The sequence below is a fragment of the Pristiophorus japonicus genome, chromosome 20 (assembly GCF_044704955.1).
Source record: "Pristiophorus japonicus isolate sPriJap1 chromosome 20, sPriJap1.hap1, whole genome shotgun sequence".
NCBI lineage: Eukaryota > Metazoa > Chordata > Chondrichthyes > Pristiophoridae > Pristiophorus > Pristiophorus japonicus.
The window spans coordinates 10,496,196-10,505,687 of record NC_091996.1 but is presented as its reverse complement, the minus strand read 5'-3'; the positions used below and the strand labels follow the sequence as shown (position 1 = coordinate 10,505,687).

The 9,492-nt window shown below is 44.9% G+C and overlaps 1 protein-coding gene across 1 annotated transcript in view; it reads right to left on the bottom strand.

The window, feature by feature from the left end:
* The window catches only part of qsox2 (quiescin Q6 sulfhydryl oxidase 2), an 86,387-nt gene that overhangs the window by 12,517 nt on the left and 64,378 nt on the right, over nucleotides 1-9,492 (bottom strand). Inside the window, exon 11 of the mRNA XM_070863745.1 lies at nucleotides 1,987-2,172. Coding sequence (XP_070719846.1) covers nucleotides 1,987-2,172 — 186 coding nt within the window. The remainder of the gene's footprint in view (nucleotides 1-1,986; nucleotides 2,173-9,492) is intronic.

Below are 9,492 nucleotides of genomic sequence, written 5' to 3'. Positions count from 1 at the left end.
GGGGGGGGGGGGGGAGCGGGTGTCGGGTCGGGGGGGAAGCGGGTCTCGGGGTCGGGGCGAGGGGGGGAGCGGGTGTCGGGTCGGGTCGGGGGGGGGGGGGGGGGGGGGCGAGTGTCGGGTCTGGTCGTGGGGGGAGCAGGAGCTGGCCGTGGGAGGAGCCTCATTCACGTAGCCCCAGTGAGGCCATTCAGCCAGGGCTAGGGGCTGTGTGCTTCGGGCCCCTCCCACACAGTTCGGCGCCTGGAGCTACTGCACTTGCGTGCCGACTGTAGCGCGCATGTGCAGAGGTCCCGGCACTGTTTTCAGCGCCGGGACCTGGCTCCGCCCCCCCCACAGCTCGTGCTGGCTGCGCCAAGGGCCAGAGGACCTGTAAGTAGGTGGAGAATTCCGAGGATTTTTTTAGGCGCGAAAAACGGGCGCCCAGCTCGGAGGGGCGCCCGTTTTTTTTTCTTGTGGAAACTTGGGCCCATAGACGCACACCATTTTGCAGTTATTTTCCTGGCCAGCAAGGAAAAAAGAAAGAAAAACTTGCATTTATATAGCGCCTTTCATGACCACCAGACGTCTCAAAGCGCTCGACAGCCAATGAAGTAATTTTTGGAGTTTAGTCACTGTTGTAATGTGGGAAACGCAGCAGCCAACTTATGCACAGCAAACTCCCGCAAACAGCAATGTGATAATGACCAGATAATCTGTTTGTTATGTTGATTGAGGGATAAATATTGGCCGGTACACCGGGGATAACTCTTCTTCGAAATAGTGCCATGGGATCTTTTACGTCCATGAGTGTGCAGACGGGGCATCGGTTTAACGTCTCATCCAAAATGCAATAAACTTTACCCTCACAAGGCTGGCAACTTATTCGTAACTTTTGTCAGTGGCAGTTATTTAATAAATCTCAGCTGGGAGATATTTGACATTGTTGCTAAATGTATCAAACATTCATTAATTGAATTCATAGTTTGAGGGCAGACATTAGGGAGTCTCGTGCTGCTATTACAACGCTGGTACTGTTCGAAACCAGTACCTGCTTTCAGTGCAGACATCCGTGGCAACAGCACTGCTATATTACTGGCTTGGTACTGCTCTCAAGTTCAAAACTAGCGCAGTACTGCCCGTGTACATCAATGTATGTGCAGTTTTCTAACTGGCCATATTTTTCCATGTTAGCAAAGCAGCTGAACAACTAGACTGCTCGGTAACATCAGGATGGTCTAAAGAAGCACTTGAACTATTTTTGAAATTTGTTTTCAGGATGTGGGCGGCACCCAAAACAAGCTCCAAACAGATAGCTTGTCATTTATACTGCACATTCTGTATCAGTGATGCTGACATTACTTCTTCGAAACACAAAGTGCGCAGTATACCCACTCTATAGAAGTGCAAACTTTCCAATTGGTTTATTCTGATTGCCCGTTTTTTTTTTAAATGTCAGCCATGGCTCAGTGGGTAGCACACTTACCGGAGTCAGAAGTTTGTGGGTTCGAGCCCCATTCCAGAGATTTGAGCACAAAAATCAAGGTTGACACTTCAGTGCAGTGCTGAAGGAGTGCTGCCCATACATAGGTGCCGTCTTTTAGATGAGACATTAAACAGAATCTGCTCCCTCAAGTGGATGTAAAAGATTCCATGGCACTATTTCAAAGAGGAGAAGGGGAGTTATCCCCAGTATACTGGCCAATACTTATCCCTCAATCAACATCACTAAAATCAGATTATCTGGTTACTACCACATTGCTGCTTGCAGGACCTTGCTGTGTGCAAATTGGCTGTTGCATTTCCTACATTACAACAAACAGTGACTATAGTTCAATGTTATTTAATTGGCTGTAAAGCGCTTTGGGACGTCCAAATGTGAAAGACGCTATAGAAATGCAAGTCTTTCTTAGTGTTGGGGGTTCAGCTACTTCATTATAGGAATTATGGAACCCACACATTCCATTTGCAGTGCATACACTTGAAGCATCAAATCAACTCTTCTCTTACCTGCCAGTCTGCTGTTCACTTCATTGTGGCTTTTCCATAGCCAGAGAATGGCACCATCCAGTGTCTCCACTTTATCCATAGATTCTTTTGCCATCTCTTCGAAGTGCTGTGCACAATCCCTGCAGCCGAAGAAATGATGAATGTATCTCCTGATAACCTGTAAAACTACTTGAGGGTTGTCAAAACCTAGACAGAAAAACACATTAATTTTAGCAGCAAGAAAAGGCCAATATACCCAACAGTCACTTTTTGATAGACCACCTACCTTCTCCACCCCATAAATCATTTCTCCCCCGAAAAGTACAGTTAACTGCCTCGTGAACCCATTTATACCAACGGGTGCTACAGTATAAATACTGGGCACCATGTTGAAGAGTTATACTAAATTTTCCTTCTTGCTTTAAAAATTGTAATTTTCAAATATGGCTCCTCTGGTATTTGAACCTTTCACCACAATGAATTATTTGCATGATTCAACTTTGCCAATTTTGTCCAAAGGAAAAACCTCAATCTCCACTTTTCCGAAGAGGAAAAACCTAATGTTAAATTCTAGGCAAATAGCACAAGTCCACACATTGCCAGTTGCCTTTGCAGCACTTTAATTTTAATAAAACACTACTTTTAAAGGCTTCCTTGGAACTATTCATGCCTTGCCTCAGCTACTTGAAGGAAAGGTTGCATATCACAAAGGAAAGAAGTTGTCTCATTCTCCACATCCTCCATCATACTTTGGCAAAATTATAACCCTCACTAGGAAGAAGGACTGCTAACATTAAGGATACAACAGGCCATTATACGGGGAGTAATACTCCACAGCATCATTCTGCTAGCAGGAAAGTCTCAACAGTCACACCATTGGTACACGATTAAATACTTACTGAAGACTTCCTTCTAGTAAATAAAAGGCTCTATAAAAGATTCTTAATTAATATTCAAAAGTATTTTTATGGCAAACACCAAAGATGAGAGAGTGGTGAACCTGTGGAATTCTCTACCACAGAAAATTGTTGATGCCAATTCACTAAATATATTCAAAAAGGAGTTAGATGAATTCCTTACTACTAGGGGGATCAAGGGGTATGGCGAGAAAGCAGGAATGGGGTACTGAAGTTACATGTTCAGCCATGAACTCATTGAATGGTGGTGCAGGCTAGAAGGGCTGAATGGCCTACTCCTGCATCTATTTTCTATGTTTCTATGTGAGCTCTTTCCTTGGCCAAATAAAAGTCTTGGGCTATAGAATGAGGGGAGAGAAGGAGGCTGTTCGGCCTATTAGGCTTGTGCCGGCTCTTTGAAAAAGCTATCTAATTAGTCCCACTCTCTCCATAGCCCTGAAAATGTTTCTCCTTCCAATTATATATCCAATTTCCTTTTGAAAGTACCTGCTTCTACCATACTTTCAAGGTAGTGCATTCCAGATCATAACTCGCTGCATACATTTATTTTTCCTCATGTCGCCTCTGGTTCTTTTGCCAAAATCTGTGCCCTCTGGTTACCAACCCTCTGCCACTGGAAACTGTTTATTTACACTATCAAATCTCCCCCTTTTATAGTAATCGACTGCTCGCCAATTTACATTAAAAACATATTCTATCTTTTTTGATCTGCCTGTTCAACACGAGGATGCTTTTCTAATAAGCGAGGCCATTTTGTTGCCACAATTACAGCATCTGCTAAATCAAATTGATCTCTTTGGTCACATTGGCCCAGAGACTTTTTAAAAGCTCCATCAGAGGAAGTTCTATCCCCTGTCCAGGTTCACTGCCCACACACTGTTCTCCAGAGATGGGTGCAGTCAGGCAACCTGCTTCCAGGACTCTACCTATATAGAGTGCTTCAAGTCCACAGTGTCCAAATGAGATGATAGCACGTGACTCAGTTTCCTTCCCCTCACCTGCGGGGGAAGGAGGGTCTGTCGTCCTCTCGGCCACACAACTGAGTTTTGAACCAAACCAACTCACGTCCTACCACTCAGATACAGTATGTTGAAAGCTGCTCTCAAAAGTTTCAATTTGGTTAAATAACAGTACAAAAGCAGGAAGTATTTGCATTTCCTTGGGCCTCGGATTCCACTATGATTTCAGCATTATTTTGTAGCTGTTAGAAAGAGTTGGATAAAGTTAGCCATAAGGAGATTCTCTCTTTTCTTGGTTCAACTGGTCACACTCTTGCCTCTGGATCAGAAGATTGTGGGTTTGTGCCCCGCACTAGGAGTGGAGCTTACTCTGAACTGGCACTCCAATGAAATACTGAGGGGGTGTGCTACATTGTTGGAAGGAGTGTCTTTCAGACAAGACATTAAAATAGAGGTCGCACCTACACATTAAACATTCCATGGCACTATTTGAAGAGCAGGTAGTTTCCCAGATGTCCTGGCCCACATTCGTCTTTCAACCAAAAACACAAGTTTTTCATCAGTGATGCAGAAGAGCTGTTGCATTTACTTATAAAGTAGTCACTAACAATGTTCCCTTTAAGCTGCGCAACGCTCGGCAGCTCTTGCGTAGCCAGCTCACCAGCTTTTAAATAGGAAAAACCACGCAGGCATGGTATTTTGAATGGGCTGCACACCCCAAAAAAAACAAACGGCAACACAAACTGCCCTTTGAATATAACTCACCATTTAAAGTGCTTCAGAACATCTCAATATGATACGGTACTACATAAATGCAAAGTGTTAACTGTGTTTCTTGTACCAAATCCCTCTGAACACCAACATTTAATAGTTTCTCACCATTTAAAACATATTCTGCTTTTCTATTCTTCCTACCAAAGTGAATAACCTCACATTTCCCCACATTATACTCCATCTGCCACCTTACTGCACACTCATTTAAACTGTCTAATTCCTTTGCAGACTGTGCCCTCCTCACAGCTTACAGTCCCACCTAGCTTTGTATTGTCAGCAAACTTGGATACATTACACTCAGTACCATCATACAAGTCATTGCTATAGATTGCAAACAGCCGAGGCCCAAGCATCGTTTCTTGCAGCACTCCACAGTAACAGCATGCCAACCTGAAAATTACCATACAAATGTGCACACTGCTGCCACATTCATTACTTTGTGTCATAATTTTGTCTTGACTCAAGACTTGGCAATGCCTGGTTCTCTGATTTTTAGTGGGGAAGCTGTAACAGCCATTAAAATTACGTTTATGCTTATGGAATTGCTTTCCCGACCTCTCACTGGAGATCGCCCACATCTGACCAGAATATTATTTTCGTCTTTCAAGTCAGCCAAGTTGATTTAATTTTTTTTTTTTATATACCAATAAAGTCTCTTGCTGGTTTTGTCATTTATGTCCCACTCCATTCTTGACACCAGTCCTATGATCAGCCACCCAGCCCTGCTTTCCACCGTTGTAGGCTCCTCTTCACGTCCTTCCTTCAGCCAGCGGGGCCCGGCCCCGGCCAGCCCCCATTTCCTTCTTAGTGTCTAGTGTGATCTCACTATAGGGCAGTCAAGGATTATGGGGAGCGGGCAGGGACGTGAAGTTGAGGCCAAGATCAGATCAGCCATGATCTTATTGAATGGCGGAGCATATGGTCTACTCCTGCTCCTATTTATGTTCTTATCTTATGTTCACTGCTACTTCTGCCTGCTGAAAGCCCTAGTTCCAATCCTACTGCAAACAAAGATGCTCTTCCTCGAGCTTGTGTTAAATTTCATGGTTGTTGGCTTTCTCCACTGTTGCTGAGAAGCCAGAATGGAAGTTTACCAAAAAATTGATTAAACTTAACTATTCAAGAGCATTTTGTGCGTTGGAAATGCTTATAACAGTGTGTTCTCTTTAGTTAGGGACTTATTCTGGAGACGCTTGGGCCTAGAATTCATGTACATTCCCAGACCCTTCAGCTAAACATACTTGTGCGATCAGCACACAGTTCCCTTCTGGAATGTAAGGCTAGTCATTCAAAGGGTGTGCCAGGATTTACTGTAAACCCCAGCCCATCCAATGCAAAATCATTGAAAAAAGTCCTCAAATGATTAGAAGTGAAAGTAAAGAGTTTTTTTTGTATAAAGCATCAAAGACAAAGGAGACACGAACTGCAACTTCTTGCAGTAATTTTCCTGAAAAAGTCCTCATCACAAGTCAACCAATTTTGTTTAAGCTAAACTTAAGGGGATTTTCTTACAAGAAAGATAGTACACAGAAGCAGTACATCTCAGCAATCAAGTTAAAGTAGAGATTCACTATAAACTGTCTCAAAACAAGAAAGAAATGGTCTAAAATCCTTCTAGTGCTTTTCAGGAGTTATTGACCAAGTGTGAATGCACGGCCCTTGGGAGGGGACCTCGCACTGAGCTAGTTAGCCCACTCAGGTGGTACAAATAGTGCAAAGCAGGGAACTGGGAATTCTGCATTGCATGGCTAAATTTATTTTGATGTTCAAGCAGGCCCATTTGCCGATCAAACCGTTGCTTCTCAATAGTCTGGCGGACAATTAAGATGTTAATCATTTTTAACACTTGGCTAAGGCATGAACAGTGGTCGCCAAGCCCTTTGATTTGCTTTGGATAGCCATCAGCATCAAAACCACAATCCTTCAACTGGCTGGCATGAGCCGCAATTAGCATATAAAATATCTACAGCCCTTTGAAAGATCAATAATGTGATTAGCTTGGGTCTGAAGACTACAGGACATAAAAACTGGATTGAGATCATCATGCTGCAGATACAGTAAACCTCCCTTAGAGATAGATAGAATTGGATACACTCAGTAGGAAGAGATAGAGAAGTCCAGAAAGGGAAGATTCAGAGACAGACCATGTAAAAGGTAAAGGAGAAGTAAAATCTGCTCCTGCCTTTATCCAATGGCAATTGCTGACGAGCACAGGGGGCCCATTTTAGCCACATGCACCAATTTTAGTAGTAAACGCCCTACGCACAATACAGGTAAATGTAATTTGAAAATATTTACTTAACATCTGCCACCCTTCAGTAACCAAGGAAGTTAAGAAGTTAAGCACCCAACAATCAAAAAACATTCGCACACTGCTTTTCACCACACAATCTTACCAACAAATACAGGAAAAGGATAAAGTTCATATGCATATGCTGCGCAAATACAAATATTGGGATCAGATGCCCAATGATGGTGTGTATTACTCAGTTTTTAATTTACTAATCAGAAATGCAATTAGCCACATTTGGATTCCCAATGTATTGGACAACACTGATCTAGTGAATGTTATTCATTTTAATTCAGATTCCCAATCCTCCCTTATCTTTGTGGTCCATCTCTAAATCTTTCCTCCCCTTCCTCAATTTTTCCATCTGTAAGGATAGGTAGGCTGTCCACTGATATTTATTACAAGCTCACCAACTCCAATAACTACCTTGATTATACTTCTTCTCACCCCACTTTTTGCAAGGACTCCATTTCTATCTCCCAGTTTCTCTGCATCATTTGCTCTGATGCAGCTGCCTTCCACACCAGAGCTTCTGAAATATTCCTCAGCGGAGGATTCCCCTCCATTATGACCGACAGGGCCCTTGACCGAATCCGTCCTCTTTCCCGGTGAGTTTGCCCTCACCCCTTCCCCTCTCAGAACCCTACTCTTCATCTTCCAACCCTTCAGCCTCCGACAGATCATTTTCTGCTATTTCTGCCACCTCAATAATATCCCATCACCGAATAAATTATAATTAGTTAGCCGCGGTTCAGTTGGTAGCACTCTAGCCTCCGAGTTAGAAGATTGTGGGTTCAAGTCCCAGCCCAGAGGCTTTAGCATAAAATTTAGATTGACACTCCAGTACAGTACTGGTGGAGATGGCATCTTTTGGATCAAACATTAAACAAACAGAGGTCCCATCTGCCCAAAAATCCCACGGCACTATTCCAAAGAGTAGGTGAGTTCTCCTGGTGTGTCTCAACATTACTAAAAACAGATTATGTGGTCATCATCACATTGCTGTTTATGGGACCTTGTTGTGTGCAAATTGGCTGCCGCGTTTCCCACATTACAACAGTGACTGTATTTTAAAAGTACTTAACTGGTTGTAAAGCGCTTTGGGATTTCCTACGGTCGCCTATATAAAACACAAGTCTTTCCATCTTTCCCCTACCCTCTCAGCAAAGGGACACCCTAGTTCCTTCTTCCATCAGTCCTACTACTTGCTCTCCTTCCCATACAAGCATGAGATGCAACATCTGCCCATTCACTATCTCCCCATCACTGTCCAGGGTCCTAAACACGCCTGAGAGAGATAGCAATTTGAAGACAATATCTCCAACCTAGTACACTGTATTAACTGCTCACGGCATGGTCTCTTGTACGGGGGGGCGGGGGGACTAAACGTAGATTAGATGATTCTTTGCTGAACACCTCAATTCATGCATGTAAAAGTTGAGAAATAGCATCATAGTTAAACTGCCACACGAGAGTTTTAAAAGTGTATTAAAAAAAGAAGAACACGAAAAGCAGTCGCTTCATGATGCTTTGATTTCCTTTTGATGAGCACTTTCCAATGTACAACATTTCCCTCATCAAATAGCAATTAAACTTCGCTTGCCCTCAGGCAGTATTTACACACAGTAATTAGCATGTGGCCTTAAAAAGGGACAGGTCAATTTAAAAATAGTTCCACTCAGTATCATATGGTGTAGCATTCCTGCTGTTATATAACCAGCACATCACCCGACTTACCATAACAACCACCACAGGAAACATACTAGTTTAGCCAGAGGGTTTAGGCAGAGGATAGAAATGGTCTTTAAAATAAAATGCAGGATTGGGGAACTTAATTCTCTGATGCTGTTGTGGGGTTTTGGGCCGGGGGGGGAACAGAGAGAAAGCACGAGCGAGAGTGAGAGCCACACTTGTACAACAGGGAGTTATTGCAGCAGTGGAGCTGGAACTATAGGGCCCAAGTTTCGAGCCGCGCCGAGAACGGCGCAGTCCCGACCTGGACGCCCGTTTTTCGCGCCACAAAGTGCGCCTAAAAAAAACTTCCAGATTCTCCAGCTCCCTGCAGGTCGTTTGCAGCTCGGCGCAGCGCAGCACGAGCTGTAGGGGGCGGAGCCAGGTCCCTGCACTGAAAACAGTGCCGGGACCTCTGCACATGCGCGCTACAGTGGGCGCGCATGTGCAGCAGCTCCAGGTGCCCAAAACTGTGTGGGAGGGGCCGAAGCACACAGCCCCTAGCCCTGGCCCAATGGCCTCACTGGGGCTGCGTGAATAAGGCTCCTCCCACGGTCAGCTCCTGCTTCCTCCTGACCCGACTCGACTCCCGCTTCCAGCCTCCGGACCGGACCCGACCCCCAGGGCTGGACCCGACTCCCGCTTCCCCACCCGGACCCGACCCGACTCCTGCTTCCCCGCCCGGACCCAACTCCCGCTTCCGCCCCCCCGGCACTGGATCCGACCTGACCTCCCTCCCCCCGACCTGAACCGACCTCCCTCCCACCACCCCCCCCGACCCGACCCAACGCCACCTACCTGTAAATCTGGTGCTGGGGACGGGTCCTGCCCGAAGTCTCGGGCCCGGCCCATTCAG